Source organism: Eumetopias jubatus, unplaced genomic scaffold, assembly GCF_037043125.1.
Source record: "Eumetopias jubatus isolate StellerSeaLion01/CBP00866 unplaced genomic scaffold, mEumJub1_p1.0 scaffold_10, whole genome shotgun sequence".
Classification (NCBI taxonomy): domain Eukaryota; kingdom Metazoa; phylum Chordata; class Mammalia; order Carnivora; family Otariidae; genus Eumetopias; species Eumetopias jubatus.
This window is the reverse complement of record NW_028274816.1, coordinates 84,136,946-84,159,986: the sequence shown is the minus strand read 5'-3', so window position 1 is coordinate 84,159,986 and position 23,041 is coordinate 84,136,946. Positions and strand designations below refer to the sequence as shown.

General features: G+C 49.7%; 1 protein-coding gene across 8 annotated transcripts in view; it reads right to left on the bottom strand.

Annotated features, from left to right (window-relative positions):
• The window catches only part of CYTH1 (cytohesin 1), a 78,863-nt gene that overhangs the window by 34,993 nt on the left and 20,829 nt on the right, over positions 1-23,041 (bottom strand). The window contains exon 1 of one of the 8 annotated variants that reach the window (XM_028112306.2): positions 6,348-6,456. The exons of the other annotated variants lie outside the window; for them this stretch is intronic. Coding sequence (XP_027968107.2) covers positions 6,348-6,375 — 28 coding nt within the window. The 5' untranslated portion in view covers positions 6,376-6,456. Of the gene's footprint in view, positions 1-6,347; positions 6,457-23,041 lie in introns of those variants that run through there. 8 annotated transcript variants of the gene reach the window in all.

Here is a 23,041-nt window from a genome sequence, read left to right as displayed (position 1 = left end):
CTCAGTCAGTTAAGCGCCTGCCTTCAGCTCAGGTCATGATCTCAGGATCCTGGGATCAAGCCCCGCATCGGGCTCCCTGCTCAGTGGGGAGCCTGCTTCTCCCCGCTTATGTTCTCTGTTGTTATCTCTCTCTGTCCCTGTCTCTCTAATAAATAAATAAAATCTTAAAAAAAAAAAGAAACCATCAAAATTCTAGAATAAAGCACGATGACTATGGTCATGGTCTTGGAGAGTGTGTTTCCTGCATTAAAATGAAAGGCTTCTGAGTAGAAAATGAAGCCTGGCCAGCTAAAGGTAAACAGCCAGGACAGCAAATATGCAAAGCATGTGCCAAGGGTTAGCTTCTTCAATTCACAGGGAGAGCAGCATGAAGCCCAGTAAGACAAAGACCAACACCACTGGCAAAGGACACAAAAGCAGATACGAGAGAAAAACACACATGGCCAAACACGGAAAGATGCTTGAACTCTCTAAAAACAAAAAATTTAAAATGTGCCAATTAGAACATGAAGACCATACTGCTCTCCATCAGTCGGGCAGAAATTAAATGTCTGATGACACGGGGGACCCTGACAAGGGCGTGGGGCCACATGGGCGGCCAGGGGCGTGTAACCTGGCACCACATTTCTGCCCTACCAAAGCTCAAAAGCCACGTACCTTTCCATTCAGCACTTCCATTTACAAACTGACCCAACCGACATCCCCCGGAAACTGCAAAAGTTAAAAACTACTTAAACACTATGTGGTCACGAGAAAGAGGGAGCTGATCTGTGAGTGATAGTCTAGAAAATTCTCTAAGACATACTCAGTGCGACAGGGAACCACGGAACAGCAGGTGCACACACACACAGACTCTGGCAGGGACGTACCTGAGGCTGGGCGCAGACCCTCCTCAGAGACGAGGGGTGCGGACGCCTCATGGTCTACCTCTCTGAATATCAAGATCCGTAACTAAGGCAACGCTTTTTTGTTTGTTTGTTTGTTTTTAAGGTTTTATTTATTTATTTGTCAGAATGAGAAAGAGAGAGAGCACGAGGAGGAGGAGCGGTGGGGAGAGGGAAAAGCAGGCTCCCTGCTGACCAAACAGCCTGACACGGGGCTCCATCCCAGGACCCCAAGTTCATGACCTGAGCCCAAGGCAGACACTCAATTGACTGAGCCACCCAGGCGCCCCTCAGGCACCGTTTTACATTGACGTTTCTATTCATAGAAAATACGGACATGCCACCAGTCATTTACCCCCAAATATTTGCTAAGATTGATGCCTAAATACTTCTTTTGTGGAAAAAGCACACTTGGATTCTGCTCAAATGCCTTCTTAGTGCCCGCTGTAACTACACCGTTCTAAAGTGGTTTCATATGTGGGACTCCATCTGAAGTCTATGCATCGGTGTCCTGAACTCTTTTTTTTTTTTAAAGATTTTATTTATTTATTCATGAGAGACAGAGAGAGAGAGAGAGAGAGAGAGGCAGAGGCAGAGGGAGAAGGAGACTCCCCGTTGAGCAGGGAGCCCAATGCGGGACTTGATCCCAGGACCCTGGGATCCTGACCTGAGCCGAAGGCAGACGCTCAGCCGACTGAGCCACCCAGGTGTCCCAGTGTCCTGAACTCTTAACAGAAAATACAAAAAGAAAAGAGACTTTAGACACCAGAAAGAAAAGAGATGCAGAAAAGCCACTGACTAGGAAAAGAAATTTACCGTCTCTTTCTCAAGTCAGAAGCTGAGCTTTCGTGACTGCGCTGTGTGGGGGGGAGGGGTGTACTGGGGTGCGTGCTGACCCCCAGCAGAGCTGACCCGCCTGTCTCCACTTCCCCCAGTGTGTCACCTGCACCTATGGAGCCAGGCACAGCACGTCCTCGGGAGACGCACGCGGGAGGTCACGAGACCGCCATGCCCTCGCAGTGCTCTTGAACGTGAGCTCCTGGCTGGGTCTGACATCCCTCCGGGAGCCGCGCTGACACCGCACGGTGGCAGAGCTGACTGGGCTAGACCCGGTCACTGCTGAGGCTGTCCGAGTCCGAGACCACACTGCGTTTAGGGACCGTCCCAGCTGCAGCTCCTCAGAGGGCAACCAGGAGCGCCCGCGCAGCCGCAAGAGTCTGTTTCTGACAAGGAAATCTCAGCCAAGTGGACAACAAGCAGTAGAGGAGCAGAGGGGAGAATGATGAGAATCTCGTCACACTGCCTTCGGAGCGTTGTCCAGACGCAAGGGAAAAGTGAGGACCTGAAGGTCCAGCCCTCCATTCCTCAACCAGAAGCAAACTGCAGGCAGGTTCCACAGCCCCCACCACATACTTCAGTGAACCTTCCAGAACCACAGAGGTTGTTGACAACACCTGGAATGTCCTCGCCTCCACTGACCACTCTGTACACTGATGAGGGCCCTTAAGGCCCAGTGCTGGGCCTGCCAAGACCCCCAATACCTGCTTTTTCTTTCGACCAGTGCTGGCTCCTGAGACTATCCTGTCTGCTGCCTCTGTCGCACCCGCACCCGCCTGCTGGACTCGGGGCCCTGTGCTTCCGTAAGAGGGGACTTGGAGGCTGTGGAAAGGCTCAGGTGACAGTACAAGTCCGCTTTCTCAGACGAGCAGAACCCAAGCCTCGTTTCTGCTCACCTTCGTAAAAAAGGAAAGGGCAGTTCTGATCCCCTCACGACGACACTATGAGCGTTCATGTCCGGTGTGCTCACAGGGGGGCCGATGAAATTCGGACCAGAGCGAGTCCCCTTCAACACCTGTCACAGCGGATGGTGAGGCAGGTCTGCAGGGAAGCGCTCCTGCTTCAAAATAAAGATGCCACCGTTTTGACTCTGCAAAATACAAACTCAACCCCCAGGGAAGGGAGCGAGAACTATCTGTGGGAGTATTCATTTCTAGTTACGGCACTTTAGCTTTCCCCTTCCTGCGTGCCTCACGCTAAGCAGTTTGCCCACCACAAGCCTGGCACAATCATGGGAATGCACTACGAGGACAAGGCCAGGCGCTGAGTCAACGGCAGGGGTAGTATTTTAGTGGTCACCTGGGAATCCAGCATCCTGGTGGGGAGGCACTCTACTTAATTCTATCCCACACATCTTCCTATAAATAATAGGATTTTGGGGCGCCTGGGTGACTCAGTCGTTAAGCGTCTGCCTTCGGCTCAGGTCATGATCCCAGGGTCCTGGGATTGAGGCCCGCATCGGGCTCCCTGCTCGGCGGGAAGCCTGCTTCTCCCTCTCCCACTCCCTCTGTTTGTGTTCCCTCTTTCGCTGTGTCTCTCTCTCAAATAAATAAAATCTTTAAAAAGAAAAACTTTAAAAAGTTTGGTATTTCTGTTCGCCAGCATCAGTCAGAAAATATTTTATAAAAATATACCACTGATAACGTCTACCCCCCCCCAAAAAAGACACATGCAAAAAAATAAAATATTTGCATGACCTTTATGGAGAAAATTGTAAAGCTCTGTGGAAAGACATCAAAGAAGACCTATTTAACTGGAGAGATAAAACTAATGGACAGGGGCGCCTGGGTGGCTCAGTCGTTAAGCATCTGCCTTTGGCTCAGGTCATGATCCCAGGGTCCCGGGATTGAGCCCCGCATCGGACTCCCTGCTCTGCAGGAAGCCTGCTTCTCCCTCTCCCACTCCCCCTGCTTGTGTTCCCCCCTCACTGTCTCTCTCTGTCAAATAAATAAAAGCTTTAAAAATAACAATAATAATAAATAAATAATAGGATTTTACACTCACATAGAATCTCACAGCTTAAAATGTTTCTTTTTTGTTTCCGTTTTAATTTGGACTCAACAACAAAGTCCAGCTATCAACTTTGCATATTTCCTGACAACGAACGAGGCACTGTTACCTCCAGTTTTACAGACGAGGGAGGACTTACTGAGCAGACACACTCTACTAACAGACAGAGCCCAATTCAAACTCACTGGCTGAGTGCTCAGCTCTTTATTTTCTCTTACTGGAATAATCAGATTCACTTCAGCTCAACATTTATTGAGTATCTGCCCAGGCCCATCCTGTGCTCGGAGCTCAGATTTAAATAGCTCCAGCCCCTGTCCTGCACAGAACACCAAGGCCAGAGGGGGAGGCGCACGGGCCTGGAGCTACAGCACCTGCGGCCACTGGGGCCATGCACACGCGGGCCTCGGAGGACGCCCGGGGACACCAAGGGGGCTCAGATAGGTCAAGCCTCTGAGCCAGGACTTGGAAGGACACATGGATTCTCCAAATGGAGAGGCACAGACCAATGTGGACACACATACCAAGCAAGGCAAGGGGGCCGAGAAGCGGGTGGGTGCCTGGGGCCAGGGCCCAGGATGCATCAGGACGGGGCCGGCACCGGAAGAGAGCCCAGCACCAGCCTGCGAGGGCCTCGTGTTCTACCCGCCAGGGAGCTTGGCTTCCAGCCCAAAGGAAAGGCTCAAGGGCGAATCAAGGGGGACTAAGCATTGAAGAAATCGGATTAGTGCAGCAGGAAAACATCTCACTTCTTTAGAGACATTTTTCAAAACCCCCACTTACCCTTTCCTAGGCGTGCTCATCGGGTCCTATGGACCTAGGAAGGGCGGCTCTGTGAGGAATGTAAAGCTGACGCTCATCCCGCCCTGGGATCTTGGGGACCTGCCAGAGCCAAGTCCATTTGCTCCCTTGACTTTTACGCCTGCCCGAGTGCCATTTCTGCATCTCATTGTGATCCCTACGGGACCTGTTTTAGCAGCAGTTTAAAGGGCAACAATGCTGGCCTCCCGAGTCCCAGGCAGATGCCAGGACAAAGCGCTCCTGGGAGGGGTGAGGGAAATGAGAGCGGCCGGCAGTTCCTGAAGGTGACTCATTCCAAGCAAAGCTGCCCAGGAATCCTGTCTCCGAGCTCTAAGTCCCCAGCCCCAAAATGGCGCCCCACTCTCGTCGCAGCCGGTGAACGGTGCATGTTGGATGTCAGGGCCTCCAGGACAGCTGGAGGCCGGTGACACAGGACCCCCTGAGTCGGCCTCTCAAGTGACTCTTCCGTGGGGCCTCCTGGTGGGTCTGAGGCCAGGCTCCCCGGGAAAGACCAGCAGCACGCAAGGGGGAACGCGCGGCACGGTGACCAGTGGTCACAGACTGCTCGGGCCAGGCTCACACCTACTGTCCTGAATCATCAGTAAAGCATCCTCTCCCTCTCTCAAAAGCATCCCCTTTCCCACGAGAGGCCTTGCCTACTGTGGACTCACCCGGCAGATACAGCACCTCCCGTGTGGGTGGCTCAGCGCTAACACAGAACCGCCTCTCTTCACTGCCCCCTCTCCCGTGCACAAGTATTATCATAAGCACCTCTGTGCCCCTCTCTCCCCAAGCCTGTCACACGTGCTACAGCCTTCCAAGTCACCCCATGGATGTGGTCCAGGATAAGCTGCACTTAGAGGTGAAACTTGAACATGTATTTTATAGCGAACCCGATAAGGAAAAGCATAAAACTGCTCCCCAAAACTTGTTATAACTTTCCCAAAATCTACCTTGAAATATTGCATAATATTTACTTCAAACTTACTCATACCATTCGTTACTAACTACAAAGCAGTACACATTTTACTGTTCTGTCTTAATGGCATTAAAACATTGCCATCTAGTGCGGGCGTCACAAAATAGACACACATCCACGCACAAAACTGCTGTGACTTACGAGGGTCCAGAAGCCCTGACTCAAGGGGCTCCCACAGTTCTTCTGCAGGGTCCTTAGGGATTTATAAGCCCCCCAGTTTGTCATCCCTGCCCTCAGAGCTGTCTTGCCGTATGGGTGTGGAAAGGATAAAGGAAGTTTACAGACACCACAGGGCCCCCCCAGTCTTTACTGACACCAAAAAAGGAAGGTCAGACAAACCCTGCACATTCCCTCCGATTCACTTGGCTTCATCAAGACGGGTGCCCAGCAATGCTGTCAGCCTGGGCTCTGTGACGCCCCCACTTTTCACCGTCACGCTCGGTCTGGGTGCGTGTGACCGCAGAGCTCCGGGCGGACTGGACTCCGAGCCAGGAAACGCTCACGCTATCTCTGCGGACTCGGGCTCTGCGGAGAAGCACCCAGGGTGCTCTCTACTGAAAAGCCGAGGCTGGGGCCGGGGGTGGGGGGGGGGGGCCGGGGAGGGGGGCACTTCTTTGGTTTAAAAACACACTGAGTTACACACAGGCACACGCAAACCTCAGCTCCCGAGCCCCTGGCGCACTCTCCAGTCGTTCTCCTGAAAACACTGAGGAAGAGCCAGAGTCTGGGCGGCTGCTCCTTCCCGAAAGGCAGTAAAACTGTCATCACAGGAGGTCACATAGCGATCAAGAGCCGCAACCCCCACTCGGGGCACCCAGGCAAGGGGGACAGGGACTCACCATCCTCCGTGGTGGTTGTAAGGACCATCTTTCCCGTCACAGCAGGACCCTGGAGGTTGCTGGATGTTGTTCTTCAAAGGAGCACTGGACAAAGTGTCCCTGGGCGGGGGTGGGGGGCCGGGTGGGGCTGGACTACCTGTGGGCCGTAGGCCGCCACCAGGACAGCTCAGCGCTCCTTCCTGAACTCCAGAGCCAATGAGCCTCCAGCGGCAGAGGCGTCACGGCCACCACCCAGTTCCTGAAGTCAAGCCCAAGGAGTAGTTAACCGCCTCCTCCCTGGAAGCATCTTGGGCTTGAGTCTGAGGACTCGGCTGGCGGCACTTGCACTCTTTCCTCAGATTCAACCAGAGCTATGGACAGAGCTAGGTGCCATTTCTCTCTTCATTTTGCGAGCACTTTCTTAGAATAGAATCACGTAAAGTCCCAGCGCTCACAACAAGGTGACAGCACATTTCCAAAGAGAATGACTAAGAGATCGCAATCATTATGGTATGCTATGAGGTCACAGGCTAAAAGGAGAAGGCAGATTTTGGAGGGGGGAGAAAAAAAGCCAAGGGTAACATTTCCAATATAAGTTCAATTTTATCTCCATTCTATTTTCTACTGTGTCGTACCAAACTGTTTGTTTCCGCATACTCTTATTATATTCAAGATACATGTTTGTTACTGAAACCAGATTAACAAGGGAGGGAAAAAGCCTTAATCCCATCACGTAGAGATAACCACTGATGAAATTTTGATATATATTATTTATATTCTTCCAGATATTTGTTTTTTTTATTTTTTATAAAGTTTCTTTAAAATTTTATTCACTTTTTTTTGAGAGAGAGAGAGAGAGAATGACAGAGAGCATGAGAGAGGGGAGGGTCAGAGGGAGAAGCAGACTCCCCGCTGAGCAGGGAGCCCGATGCAGGACTCGATCCTGGGACTCCGGGATCATGACCTGAGCCGAAGGCAGTTGCTTAACCAACTGAGCCACCCAGGCGCCCCTCTTCCAGATATTTGTTCTATGTAGTATTATATTCTCATTCTGTCTCCGCCTCTCTCTGTGGACACACGCATTTACAAATATACCTTATATCTCAATATATCTTCTATGTGATCATATAATCATGTTACATAATACATAATAGACACATATTTCTCTCTCTCAAGATCTATTAATATTATCTCAAGAGGTAAAGTATACAGAGAGAAATACATAGAGAAACAAAAATTGGATATTTTACATGCTGTTTTACAACCTCCCATTTTTCACTTATGACATTTTTCCATGACTGTAAATGGAGACTTGTCACATTTTTTATTATCCATGATACAGACTATTTAACCAATCCCCTGCTGTAAGACTTTTAAGTGGTTTCAAGTTCTCCTGCCAATCTCAACACCCATGTGCACACACTCCGGCCCGTCTTGGATCGTCCCCTGAGCAAACGTTCTCAGAGCAGAGCTGCCGGCATTGTAGCTACAGCCCCCATGTGCTCATGGGAGGGACTACAGGGTCCCTGCCTTACAAGTGACAAAACCATGCGTGCCTAGGGTACCACTGCTGTAGGGCACGTTTCCTGGGTGCTCGCTTTGTGCCCATGGCTGACTCACCTAATCCCGAGAGCCCCCTGTGAGGGGTTCTCTTCAGCCCTGATTCATGGAAGGGGACACTGAGGCCCAGAGGCGTCACACGGCTTGCCTGAAGTCCGAAACCTGTTGAACCAAGGAGTCTGGCTGCATGGCCCATGCTCTGGCTGGCCCCCCCGCTGGACCCCCTTCCCCCTCCCCCCACCGATCCCGGTTGTGAGGGCCCTTCCCACAGCAGGTGTGCAGGAGGCCTGGGCCTGGTGCCAGGGCCAGTCTCTGATGCCAATCCCAGCTTTTAAGAGGTCAGGTCCCTTCTACTTTCCACATACTGTCGAGCAGTAGAGTGCCTCTCTGGAACAGATGCCCAAAGGCAGGCCCGCCTGGCCACTGGGCACAGACACGTGCCGCCTTCATAGACACTGCCCAGGTCTGCCACCTCCCTGACAGGATCAACTTCATTTCTGCGAGTCTGAGCGGTGAAAAATGGCTTCTCAGTGGTTATAGTCTACACTGACCTGATGACTGGTGGTGTGGATGATTTTTTTCAAGAGTTTGTGGTATTTCCTCTTTTATGAACTGCTTATTCATATCCTTTACCCATTTTTCTATTGGTTATTTTTCCTTATTGGCTTGTAGATTACAAATTCTTTGTATTAAATGTTGCAACCTTTTCCCACAACCTGTCACTTGTTTTTATCAGCAGGTGTGGTATCTTTGCCTTATGGAAGTTTCTATGTGTTAAAGTAGGTCTGTAATCTCTTCCTCCACTGGCTTCTCTCAGCATTCACCGAGCACACAGTGTTGGGCACCCCATGGAGTGTCAGGGACCGGAGGTGCACCAGAGGACCATAGCACCCACCCTTAGGACGCTTACACTCTACTGGGAGCTGGGGAGAACAGGGCAGAGAGGAGCAAAATATATGTATGGTGGAAGAGAGATGCTCCGTGGGGTTGGGACGGGCACACGGTCAGGGCTGGCTGGCTGCTCCTGGCCGGGGCAGCTGGGGCACAGCCAAGGGTAGCCGGAAGGGAAGGCAAGGCTGGGGGGTGGGGAGGGTCGGGGAGGGACTGTCAAGGGCCTTGTTGGCTATTTTAAGGACTGGTCTCCACCATGGCTGAGATGGGGAGCCACCACCAGGGGTTGGAACAGAGTGAAGGACCTGACTCCGGCTGCTGGCTAAGAACAGACGGCAGGGCAGCAAGGCCAGAAGCTGGGAGGGTGCCACCATCTTCCCGGCGAGAGATGATGGCGGCTTACACAGAAAGTGATCCGATTCCTGTTCTATTTACTTCTAAGGCAGAGCCAAGGACTTGCCAGTGGATTCCACGCGGGTGTGAAAGAAGTCAAGGACGGCCCGAACCCTCTGGCCTGCGCAGGCAGAAGAATGCAGACGCCATCCTCCAGGTGGCAGGCCGCCCACAGGGTCCCCACCCCACCCCCTATCCCCCGGCGCAGGGTGCACCTCAGCCTCCCCACCCGTCCTGCTCTGCAGCTCTGGACCTCACGACTCTCAGCCCGGCCCCACTCCGCACCGCTGCACCCCCTGCCATGCTGCCCAGTTCACGTCTCAAAAGAGGGCTTCTGAACGGCTCACCCCGTATCCCTCATCCCTGTGTGGGGACAGCAGGACCCCCCTCAGCCAGGTGTCTGTCCCAGTTCTGAGAGCTGCTGGGGGCACAGAGGGCACGGAGGGCACGGCGGGCAGGGCGCCCCATTGCCTTCCGTGTGATCATTGCTCTTCCAAAGCGAATGCAACAAGTCACACTGTTAAAAAAGGAAGTAGTGAATGAAGAGCCATGTCTTCAGTTCCTTAAAATAGAAGTTTAACTACTAAAGCACCAAATTACATGTTTGACTCACTCATAAGGAAAGTGACTTCATAACTTATCATCCAGATCTTGGGACCTTTCTCAGACGGCAAGTGGGTGCTACTTCTCATCACATCAGCCAACAGGCATAAGCCGGGCCTTCCTTGGCAAACGGAAACAAATCACCACCCTCTCAGCAGGAACAGCTGCGGCATCAATCCCAAAGAGAGTGTGTAGGACTGCAACCCAGCTCTTTCAGCGGAAACTGTGCCCGAGTTCAAAGGACACGGTGAAGTCCCTAGAAGAACAACGGCATACTACAAAAGTGGGACAGTCACCCAGGCCTCAGGGCCATCGGAGTGATGAGATGGAGGCAGAAGAACTGGCCCAGGCCCCAGGATCAGCATTAAACCAACAAAGTGAAAGACCACACTTTAGAGCTACTTGTATTAAAATCACACATAAGGGCGCTTGGCTTGCAGGTGTTTTGGCTCAAGACATTTTATATTTTTAATTAATAAAATACCTTAAATAGCCTTAATCCTTTACCGCAGCCTCATCTCTGATGACAGGTAAGAATGTGAAACATGTAATGGTTAAAAACGACGCTAGGCGAAAACGTACGTGAGTATTCATGTAACATTCCAGGGCAAGTTTTTTTTCTCAGCATGATGCCTACATCATCAGTCATAATCCCAAGGAGACAGAGTACACTCAAAGTGGGAGCCTGGAGAGTAACTGAGAGTCAGTCTACAAATGTCAGGGCGGAGTCTGGGGACACTCTCAAGCAGTGGCGAAGCTCCCCCAGGTTAGCAAGGAGCTCCCTACCAATGCGGGAGGAGGGGGCTGGCTGCAGAAGAGTCTGACAGGCCTGCAGACAGGGCTCGGCTAACCCTCAGCTAACCCTCAGCTACCTGGCAGGGAGAAAACACCCTGACCTCTTTCTCCTCTGACCCTCCAAGCCCCTGGACAAATCCAGCGGGGGCCAGAGGGCGAGGTAGCCTGCAGACGCAGTCCACCCAGGGCAGCCTCCAGCACAGCAGGACGGAGAAGGGGGTGGGAGGGGCACCACACCAAACCACAAGCTGCCAGGAGTCACTCCTTGCATCTGCAATGGCCCCAACAGCTGCCTCTAAGTCTCATCCCTTGTCACACTTTCAAGACCCTCCCTAATGTGACCCTGCTGCCCCTCCAGGTTTTCCTTTTACCCTCATGCCTGGTTTTTCTTCTTTAACCAAAATAACATGCACACATCACATAAAAAACACACAGGACCTATGGCTTAAAACAGAAACCCACAGTTTCCTGCCCAACGGTATCCCCCCCCCACTGTCACATCCTGCTCCACAGAGGTAACCCTGTTAGCTCTCTGTCCTGCTAATCACCTCCCTGCCTCCGAACAACACACGTACACTTTTTGTTTCCCAGTCTCCAGTTCTGGATATCAACTGCCTGTGGTGCAAGCTGAAGACTCAGCTTTGACCCCTGCGTCCCCCCCCCACACACACACTGACGCATGCTCAGTACGGTGACACGTAAATTTTGGGTTAAATCGGTATTTACTGCTTCCATAAACACTGCTCACAGCTTTTAGCTACACAGCCCGCTGTGATTACAATTACCACAGAGCGGCACTAAGGGTCTCTTTTGTTTCTGATCGCTTAGTTCTACAGACTGAAAGCCAAGCTCCAGTGTATGAAACTGCCCCCAGGAGCAAGCCGGCTTTTGGGACAGCCGCGCCAAAATCTCCACGCCCGCGCCCCAGCCTGGCCTTGCTACTTCCACATCAGCACCCCGGCAAGTCCCTCCGCCGCTTCCAAATGCCGGCCCCCGTGTCTCTGAGTCCATGTTTCTTTCCTGGGTTCCTTCTCCTTTTGCTACCACAGAAAGGACACAGAGGGATTTGTATGTCCGGAAACACCGCTGTTCTCCCACACGCCACTGGCGCTCCGGCTGGATATGTTAACATCGCCTCCTCATGACGGTGAAGGCAACCCCTCACTGCCTTCTGTCCCCATAGAGCTGTTAGGGACTGTGCCATTCTGACTCCCCGAATTTTCTATGGGATCTTTTCCCTGCTCAGAAAGCTCTCAGGCCTTTGCCCTCGGTGCTGTGCGGTTTTGTAACAAGGTGCCCAGGTGTGAGTCCGTTCGCATGCACCATGCTAGCACCTAGGCAGACCCCAAGTCTGAAGTCTCATAATCCTTGGTGGCCTACCCTCTTCCTCAGCTCTCACTGTTTAGAGTTTCTGTTGGACGCCGGACCTCCTCTGTGGATCTTTTAATTTTTATCTTTTTACTCCTACTTTTCGTCTCCTTGCGGAGCCACCTTTTGGAAAGTATTCTTGCAACGGACTGAATGTTTGTGTCTATCCCAAAGCTGTGTTGCTGAAACCCTAACATGATGGCATTCGGAGGTGAGGCCTATGGGAGGCGGTCAGGTCGTGAGGGAGGAGCCCGCACACATGGGATTGGCGGCCGTCCAGGAAGAGGCCAGAGGGCCAGCTGGCTCTCCTCATACCCCGAGAGCAGGATGACGGCCCTCCTCGGGCTCAGAAGGGAGCTCTGAGCAAGAAGCGCCGACGCAGGCCCAGTTCAGACTCCCCGCCTGGCACTGGGAGAAACGCACGCTGCAGACGCCACTGCAGAGACTGGGACAGCTCTCTACTCCATCTTCTGGTCTTTGTACGGTTGTCTTTCAGCTGTTTTTAATTTGCACAAACTCACTCTTAATCTCTGAATATTCCTTTTGGATAGCATCCTATTCTTGCTTAATATCACATTGAAGACTCTTAAGTATGTGGCTTTTTAAAATGTTCTGCTACGATCTGTTTCCTCAAACATCTTTTCTTCCACTTGTTTGTTCTCCTGTTTAATGTTGAGGGTTTTCCTTAAATGTCTGGTAAACAAGGCTGTTCCTCCACATCTAAGGGCCGGGCACCAATGACCTGATTAGAAGCGGTGTGTGGTGGGGGTGGCCTGCGCAGTGCTGGGTCTCACTGCAGAATAATAAAGTGGTGGCACGCCGACCCCGCGAGGGGCTCTGTGCGCTCTTTCTCCTACTAGCCTGAACAATCACTCTCCGACCTCCTAGCTGGGCTGTGCAGGCTATAACCCTGGCCAGCAGCAACCGGGCCTCCAGATGGAGGGAGAAAGCATGGGACACCTACAGTGAAGCACACACACCTTCACTCTCTCTCTGAGCTACCACAGCCCTCTTCAGAAATCAAACCTTCATGTTCTACCAAGAGTGGAAGACACATCCCCTTGCTGTGAGACACAGACAGGAGACCTGAGAGCCTACGTGCCCGCCATGAACACCTTCTACCTGCCCTCCAGTTTCCAGCCTCACCCCTTGTCTCCACTTGCAGAGGCCCACAGAGCCCTGCAGCCTTTCTGGGATGTGAGGGTAAATGGTTGTGCTTCCCGATGGCCTCCTCCTCTGCAGCGGAGATCTTTCCGGACAAGCTGCCAGTGGGAGAGCGGTGTGGGGCATACAATCAGGCGAGTCCTGAAACTCGCAGAAGCGCACTAGTACGCTGGGGTGGAGGGTGACAAAGACATCAGTCCTCTGCAAAAGAAAATCCTTAGGCACCTGGAAATTCTGTAGACTCTTTGGGAAGTTACTCCTGCTTGGGTTACCTGAAAAACACGGATTTGTACTGTTTTTCCTCACAGACACAAACGGACCTTGCCAAAGTGGGGGGCGGGGGAAAGGCTGAGGACAGAGATAATCTGTATGTGTTGCAAGGACTTCAAATGAAGAATTCAAAGAGCATCGCCATTCCCTGACAAGTCCCGTACCTGACAAAGGACGCCGAGGGGTCCCTAATCATATTTGCCTGTACAGACCTCTGTGAGGCAGAATCTTTAGCACTTTTTTTTTTAGCGCTTTTATTATCAAAAGAAAAAGTGTAAATCAATTAGGTATATATTAAAAAAGCCCAATCCAAACCATGTCCTTCTGCCCTTTGCATTACGTACACAATTTAAATTTCAATTTTCTCCAAGAAGAGCCAATAACTTTTGTAAGAAAAAGAAAAGTACAATTCTTCACAAAGTCTGATCTTACTTTCTGTGTAAAGAAAATCCATCATCAATGCCATAAAACTGAAAAGCCCCATGGTTTTGAGTTTATGTGCACCTCTTCCTGAGAAGGCGGGTGGACACATTCATCAGACGATCAGGCAGAGCCCTTGTGCTGGAGACCCCACGCCTGGGTCACGGTGCTCTCGGGGTGGGGGCGGGGGTGCTGGCCCTGGAGCCCTGGTTCAGTGACGCTCCACTTCCTGGCGGCGACGGAATGATGTCCCAGCAGCACGGCGCTCGGCAGCCACCATCACCAACCTCGCCAGCCCCGGAGACATTCGGAAATGAGTCACGGGTACTTGGGACGAGACAGATAGGACGATATCCGTGATGCTCCACAGAATCATCGTACCCCACAAAGACACCGGGGCAACAGTGCGATTCGCAGGTGAGAACGACGACTCAAACTGCACGGAAAGTAGTTGGCACAGTAGTTTCAGATGCCTTTTACAATAAGGTAAAAACTACGGGATGTGCTCAATACCCTGTGTGCTGCCCTCTGCTGGCTATGTGAGGGGTTTTTTTGATTTAATTTTTATTTTTTTAAAGATTTTATTTATTTATTTATTTATTTATTTATTTATTTGAGAGCGAGAGCACGTGCACAAGCAGGGGGAGCGGCAGGGGGAGCGGCAGAGGGAGAGGGAGAAGCAGGCTTCCCGCCGAGCAGGGAGCCTGACGCAGGGCTCGATCCCAGGACCCTGGGACCATGACCTGAGCCCAAGGCAGACGCTTAACAACTGAGCCACCCAGGCGCCCCTGGCGATGTGAGGTTTACAATTAGCCACTTTTCCCGTAAATTTAATTACCCTTTGAACGTATATGGGGAGACAAGAGGAAATTCATGTTCTACAGAGGATGGACCATGCTCTGCTGATATTCACCAGTGCTTCTTGGTTTTCTGAAATGGTGTTCTTAATATTAAAACGGGTCTGCCCTTTGTCCATACACCGGCGCCTCTGTGGTAACGGGCAATGGCCGGTCGGAACTTAGGCAGACGGAGGCAGACCAGGCACAACACACACGATGGCCTGTAAAGGAACTAGCATGCTGGGAAGTGGTGTGATGGGGTGACTGACGGGGTGGCAGGAGGGAACCAGGAGCGCGAGTGAGGAGCGGCACATTAAAGCATTAAACACGGTGGCCGCCACAGGCATTGCCAAGATGAGATCTAGGTCTCAGCGACAAGACGCTCGAAGCAGACTGTAGACGGGCCCCTCTTCCACAGCTCTGGGAGGTGCGAAGCGCGTTGCCACTCCTCTCTGGACGCCCTACTCCCTGACCCGCACCGTGACGACACAACCACGGCAGGACTGATCGGCACGGCCACTTCTCCCCGAAGAGACTGCGCTCGGGGGCCCAGGCCAGGCCCCCCCACTCCCCGGTAACCTGAGAGAGCCTGACACACCGGGACAACCTGCTCCCCCATGTTCTAGCTACTCACACACATTGCTCATTATTTCTCAAAACAGGTATTTGCCAAGTACTCTGCATTCATCCAAAAAAGGCTCGAGTCCTTACCGGGTGTTCAACTCAACACCTGCTGGACTGCACTGCGTGCCCTCTAGCTGCATGCTGGGGCTCAAAGATGAGGACACCGTGCCCCCCTGGACACATGACAGGGCCCGGGAGGACCCAGGGGGCGGCAGCAGGCCCATAAACCGCCATGAGGCACACTAAGGACTCAAACACGGAGGCCACGCGTTCCAAGCTCTTAGTGGAAGAATGGCAAAAATCAGTCCATGGGAGAGGTGGGGAGAGCGGGGGAGTGGGCAGTGCAAGTAAGTGCAGTGACCTCTCAGAAAATCCCAGCGGCATTCTCTGGTGTTGAGGGGGCCTGGGGAGGGTCCAACACCACCCTGGGCCACAAATCTGGAAGGACACAGACCCGCCATCGGGGTGAGGCGGCGCTCTCTGGGAGAGGAAGGGCACTTTCAGACAGAGGCCCTTGGGGGCCTGGTGCTGCCTGGCTCCCCCCACCACGAGAAGCCCACGGCCACAGAGGCCCACCCGCATTTCTGCGCTCACACAATGCTGTCTCATCCTTCCAAGGGTCTGGCCGCCAAACAAACTTTCCTCCACTGAACAGATCCTCCCTCCAGCTAGTCCACTCTTTTTTGAAACTGATTTTATACCCAGTGTCACAAAGAGCTGTGATGGCTGGGTTGCACCCTTTCTCTTCCCAGCCGGGAAACCTACCTGGAAAAGAACTTTGCACGAAAAAGAGACCAGTAAATGCAGGTTCGAAGGTAAAAAGATGGGAAGGTCCAAACAGGAAAGAGGCTCAGAGCTGGCAGAGCCTGGTGAGGGTCTGTCATGTTAACTAAAGGGATACAGGCTCATGCACAATAGTCAATCAGGTAATCCTAAAAAGCATGTATCAGTTTGCAAACAAACAGACACTTTCACAGAAATATAGAATCTCTTTTCAGCATGAAAATAACCCTGGAGCCCAGCAGGAGACCACTCCTACCATCATCATCCCCATCATCGGCACCTCATGATGAGGCCCACTTAGGACACAGGAGCCACGCCAACCTGGCCTGCCAACACCACACCCAGCGGGGGTCTTCCCGGGGCCAATGTGCTCTCCGTGTGCTCCCCCATCCTGTGGGACGCACGCTGTCCACAGTGACCAGACAGAAACGTGCAGCCTGGAAGTCGAGCATTTCCCTGAGCTTTCATGTTGCCCAAATTACAGCACCTTTCCTGAAACAAGAGTAAGAACCACAAAGGTAAACTAGTCAGGACGGCTCCCTAAAGGCTAAATTCCAGGCTCCTTATTTTTATCAAAACAAACTGCTCGTGAAATAAAGCATAAACATTAAACGACCACCCTGAGTATTTTTAACACAAAGAAAGGATTATCTCACTGAAGGCAGAATATACCAAATTTACTTTCTTCTTGTGTTTATTTTATTATTATTATTATCTTTTTAAGATTTTAGTTTTAAGGAATCTCTACATCCAACATGGGGCTCGAACGCACAGCTCTTTAGATCAGGAGTCCCACACTCCACCGACTGAGCCAGCTGGGCGTCCCTCTTCTTGTTTTTAGAGAAGAAACATGATTACTACGCTCCTGGTAGAGGCCCAGGCGACAGGATATAAAATACAAAACATACAAGTCCTTGCTTATGGCCAACATAAAGGTTAAATATGTTATTTTTCTACAACTTAATTTTTTCCATTAACAGTTCTTAGAAATTTTCCTATGCTGTAGCATACAGATCTACCTCAATTTTTAAGAACTGGTACATTGCACGGTAAAGTTTTGGCCAGATTTTGACTCCCGACAGATGACCTTGAAGTCGCTTCTGATACTTTGCCATCCCAAACTGAGAGACAATCCCCAATCTTCCACATTGGGCTTTCTGCTCTTGGGCACGTTATGTCCGGGGAAAGCTGAATTACAGGCCTGTCCCTGCCTCCAGTCCAGGGGTCCCACTGCCTGTCATGTGTCTTCTTCGGTCCCCAACCTGTGACAGTTCCCTGGTCCTTGTGCGTCACGGGCTTGACCCCTGGCAGAGAACTTGTCACTATTTTGTAGAATGTTCCCTGGTTTGGATTTCTTGGGGATTTCCTGCTGGTTTCATGGAGGTTGTATACTTTTGGCAAGAATGGCACAAAAAGCGAGGTTGTGTTCTTCTCAGGGCATCACGTCAGAGGCCCGTGATGCTAACCTTGACTGCGTGTGGCGAAGGTGAGTGGCAGGTTTCTGTCAGTGATGTCCCTCGGTAACTGGGGAGCGCTATGGGGGAGGATGCACTCTGCCGTCACCAGATTTTCCAGGCAGACTCAGCTTGTATTTCTCCCTGCCCGAGCCCCAGAATCAAGCACTTCCCCCACAATCCCCGGCTCCTTGCAACGGAGGGTGGTACTGAGAAACCAAGGTCACGAACCAGGTGGTACAACCGGCCAGACGACCAAACGACCGAACTGCCTCGAATGGCCTCGTGAAACTGAACACCACACTCAAGAACACCCGCGTCCCCACAACCCTATCAGCGCTCTTTTCCTGGCCGTTGTAATTACTATCTCCCTGCTCACTAGCAATACTGATCACTTAGGTTTATTGGCTCTCTGCACTTCTGTGAACCGTTCCTATCTTTTCTCCTATTGTCTACTGCCTGTCTTCTTATTAATTTGTAGGCACCCTCCATGAGTTATGGAGAGTAATCCTTCGCTTGTAAGTGTTGCAAACATTTTCTCCAACTATACTGGCTGTCTTGGCTTTTTTTATGAAAGCTTCTGTCACACAAAATATAAATATTATATTTATATGTTAAGTTTATTCATATGAAGTCAAGTCTGTCAATTATTTTTTCTCTCATGATCTGGGTTTTTGTGACCTGTCTAGGAAGTGGTGTTCCTTCCGAATGAATTGTAAAAAATATTCACTTTAAAATTTATGTTATATACATATATGTATATAATGTATACTCTATATATATTTACATATTTTTGTCATTCTATACTTTGAAAAACACACAAAAACCTTCAAACCGATTACAGGTCAAAGCATATATGATATCGGGGAATGCTCCTGGGCGGCTCAGTCAGTTAAGTGTCTGACTTGATTTCAGCTTGGGTCATGATCTCAGCGTCCTGGGATCAAGTCCCGCATCAGGCTCTGCGCTCAGTGGGGGGTCTGCTTGTTCTCCCTCTGCTCCTCCGCACGCTCGCTTGCTCTCTCCTTCTCTCTCAAATAAAGAAAAATAAATAAAAATCTTCAAAGTATATATAATAAATATGTACACACACAAACATGTACATAAACTACATATTAATGTCTATATACTTTGATCTGTAATCCATCTGGAGTTTTTTTGTTTTTTCTTTTAAGTACAGAATGACAAAGGGAATTTAAATTTTTCCTGAATGGATAGTCAAGTGTCATCACTGTTTACTGAGAAGCACATCCTTTCCCCACTGATGTGAGGTGTCACAGTGGTCTGGACAGGTGGTGACTAAAAGCACAGGCCCAGGTCCCAACTGCCTGGGGGGCCCTCCTGGGTGTCCCACCTGCAAGCCATGTGAGCCATGCGTCTGTGAGTTGCTTCCTCTTTCCATGTCTGTGAGGTTGCTGATCGAGTAAATGGAGAAAATCTACCCACTTCACAGGGTTATTAGAAAAGTGCTTAGAGGGGCGCCTGGGTAGCTCCAGTCAGTTAAGCGTCTGCCTTCGGCTCAGGTCATGACCCCAGGGTCCTGGGATCGAGTCCCACATCGGGCTCCCTGCTCCGCAGGAAGCCTGCTTCTCCCTCTGCCTCTGCCTCTCTCTCTCTCTCTCTCTCTGACTCTCATGAATAAATAAATAAAACATTAAAAAAAAAGAAAAGAAAAGTGCTTAGAGCAGTGCAGATATCCCGGAAACACTCAATACCTGATGGCTGCTATTGTTACAAACTAAGTTTGCACACAAGCACTGGTCTATCTAGCCAGTGATATCCAAAGAAATACACAATGTGAACCAAATATATAATTCTAAATTTTCTAGTAGCCCCATCAAAAAACTAAAAGAACAGGTAAAATTAACTTTAAATAATAAATTTTATTTAACCCAATATATCTGTAACATCATTTCAGCATGTAATAAAAACATTAAATTATTAATAAGACACTGCATTATTTTTTCGTACTAAGGTTTCAGAATGCAGTGCCTGTTTTACACAGGACAGCACTTCACGTTTTCAACTACAGCTGGTCAGCAAAGGGGCCAGGACAGGGCTGGGCTGGTCCTCTGACGTGGTCGCATATTCCTGCAGCAATATCACATGCCTATGTGTGTGTGTGCGCGGGCGTGCACAAGCACGCACACACGCAAGAAAAGTACTGTATGGACTGAACACCCATTCCTGACAGAAAGACAATCTCTTGGCAAAAAAAGGCATCTTTTTTTTAACATGATGAAGGTGTCTACAAACAATTTATAGTATGTTACACTTTGTAGGGAAAAGTTGAAAGCTTCTCCATGAAGACTGAGAAGAAATGAAGGGTGTCAGTCTCGGCAACTCCCTTGGTGCTGAGCTAGAGGATTTTCTAGCCAGATCTTTCTCAACCAAGGAGCGCAGGAGAATCAGGCCCTAATGCCCTAGCCAATTAAACAGGGCAAGAGGGGCACCTGGGTGGCTCAGTTGGTTAAGCGACTGCCTTCGGCTCAGGTCATGATCCTGGAGTCCCGGGATCGAGTCCCACATCGGGCTCCCTGCTCAGCAGGGAGTCTGCTTCTCCCTCTGACCCTCTTCCCTCTCATGCTCTCTATCTCTCATTCTCTCTCTGTCAAATAAATAAATAAAATCTAAAAAAAAAACAAAACAACAACAGGGCAAGAAAAAGGACATAAGGTTTGCAAAGAGAGAAAAAAAAAATGAAACCATTACTTTCATGGTTGGTTTGGCTGTCCACATAGAACAGGTAGAAGAACCCAAACATAAACTGCTGGAATCATTAGCAGGGTTTAACAAGACTACTGGTCACAACAAAATCGATACATAAAGCACAGGTGCATTTCAGCGTATTGGCAGCAACCACCAGAAACCTACTAACAGATCTATCAACAACCTGCAAGATTTTGTGGAAAGAAATCCTAAAGTGTTACTGAAAGACTCTGAAGAGGACCTAGGTAAATGCAGAGGGAAACTGTATCGAGGACTCGTACACTAACGATGTCAGTCTTTTTCCAGATGATCTACAGATTCGATGCCAGTGCAAATCGCAACCCAGCAGGTGTTAGTTGTTGGATTCAGGGACTGTAAGATCCTGTGGTACCACCATGGGAAGGATGGAAGGAACGGAACGCAGAGCCCCGGGCAGATATAAATGCTCGCCACGTGACAGGGCTGGCTGCACAGCTCAGTGCGGAGAAAAACCCGCAGCCAGACTTTTCTCCCAACGCTGCTGGGGACATACCCGTCCCACAAATACCAGGAAGTGTGAGCAGGAGTGGTCAGAGCAGCGTCTGAAGCAATAACGCAAAACTGGAAACCACCTAAATATCCATCAAACCGGAACGGATTTTTAAAAACTGTGTTATATTCAAATAATGAAATATGATACCTCAGTAAAAATGAACAGACAGGCTCCATGAAACAAAGTGGATAATTCTCACGAACATGTAACAGTAAACAAAACAAGCCATCAAAATTACAGGAAAACTTTACTGAAAGAATTTTACATCAAGTCCAAGAACAAAAAAGTATTAAGGACACATCAAGACATTTTCTAATATGCAAACTCAGGACATAAACCTTCCACTTCTGGAAAATATGCTTCTGCAAACTTACGATAAACCCAAAACAGAAAAGACAGGGACCTAAAAAAAAGCTGTTCCAACAGAGCGGGAACCCCAGAACGACTTGTAGCGAAGTCCCAACAGAGACCACAGTGTAGAGTAAGAGGAACGACTGGATTTGAGCAGAAGGACAGGCTCTGTCCAGGCAGAGACAACAGACCAACGTGTTCAAGCAGATAGAAAGCACCAGAGAGAAGCTTGGGGCAGAGGAGGAGGATTTTAGAAAGCAATCGATAATCTCCAAGAAAACCAGGCAAAGGACAAATGGAGGCGAAGAAGAGCTGGAGGAAAAGCAGTGTGGAGGCTCAGCGGAGAGCTGTACGCAACAGAAAGTCAACGGACACCTGAACTGGGCGGTCCAACCGCAGTCAGAGAACATGGCTTTGAACTGGAACACAGTGTGACAAACAGCTCAACAAATTTCAGAATGGTTGCCCCAGGGAAGGTCTCCAGGTGAGACAGGGAACTGCTGGTTTTCATCAGTTAGTTCGTTCTACATGATGGCAAATGCTTGTATTTGTTAAACACAGGGGCTGAAATCAGTGCAGACCTTCCAAATTTAAAAGGTCAAACGGAATCAGTGTTGGTTACATTGCGGGTTCCACTATTTATGTGACTTAACAGTACTTGAAAAATTACTTAAACCTGAAAATGGTATCAACACAATGAATTTCCTTAAGGTAGAATTTTTAAAAATTAAGATATAATTCACAAACCACAAAATTTACCTTTTCAAAGTGTACCATTCGGTGGTTTTCATGCATTCACAAAGCCATGTAACTACCACCACTATCTAATTCTAGGGCGTTTTTAGCACCCCAAAAAGAAAATTCCATTCCCATCAGCAGTCACTCAGTCCCCAGTCCCTGGCAGCCAGTAACCTTGCCTTGTCTATGGACTCGCCTCCGTGCAACAGGTGGCCTTTTGTGTCAGGTGTCTTCCCCTCGGCATGTTTTCAGGATTCAGCCATGCTGTAGCATGGATCAGCACTTTCTTCCTTCTTATGGCTGAATACTATTCCACTGTAGGGCTGTACCTTGTTTGCTTTCTCCATTCTGTAGCTGAGGAATAATGTTGTGACAAGCATTCATGTAAACTTCTCTGTGGTGTGTGATCTTTTAAAGCATGCATGTGTATTGCTGTGATAAAAATAAATTTTGTAATATTGTCTAGTTTTCCATCTGGATCCTACCTGTTCTTCAAAGTACAGCCCCACAGCCCCCTCCCATGGCTCTCTCCTGTCACCCACCATGCCCCCTACACAGGAAGGTGTTGACCCGTATTTGTAAGTTCCACCTCTGGACATTTTATGATTCTATGAACTAAGGTTCCAAAGGTTCTGCTGAACCAACTTTACAGGCTTTTAAGTGATCACAGAGTAATCACGTTCGGTATCCCATCAGCTCGGCAGAAATACTCATCAGCCCACCGCAGAAGGAATGGGAGGTTAACACTGTCCTGGGTCTAAAGGAAAATGTTTAAAGATCAAACAAACCTAACAGTTTTGAAGGAAGGCAATGGTGACCAAACTATCTAGAAATTCATTCTTTAACTCGATTAAACTAACACATTACAAGCACCAACTACTTATGATAAATTCAACTGATATTTCGAGAAGTGATCTTTCTGGTACTTTTACTACTTGAGCAGGGACGATCAAATCTACTCACTGGGTTTTCTATACACTTCTAAACCAAATTCAATTAGTAGACTTAGAAAAATATGCCCAGGCTTCACAAAGTATGCAAACAATTAACACCATGGTGTGAAATTCCAGCAGTTCTCTGACAAGTCAGAGTGAGTACAGATGGGGGGCAGGGGGGGATGCAGGAGTTTGCCTGCTTGCTTTTTTCTGCTTTGGACATCCACTCCGCCATGTGAGCACTGCGCATCTCCTTCCTGTTTCCTTTGCTCCCTTTCTGTCTTGT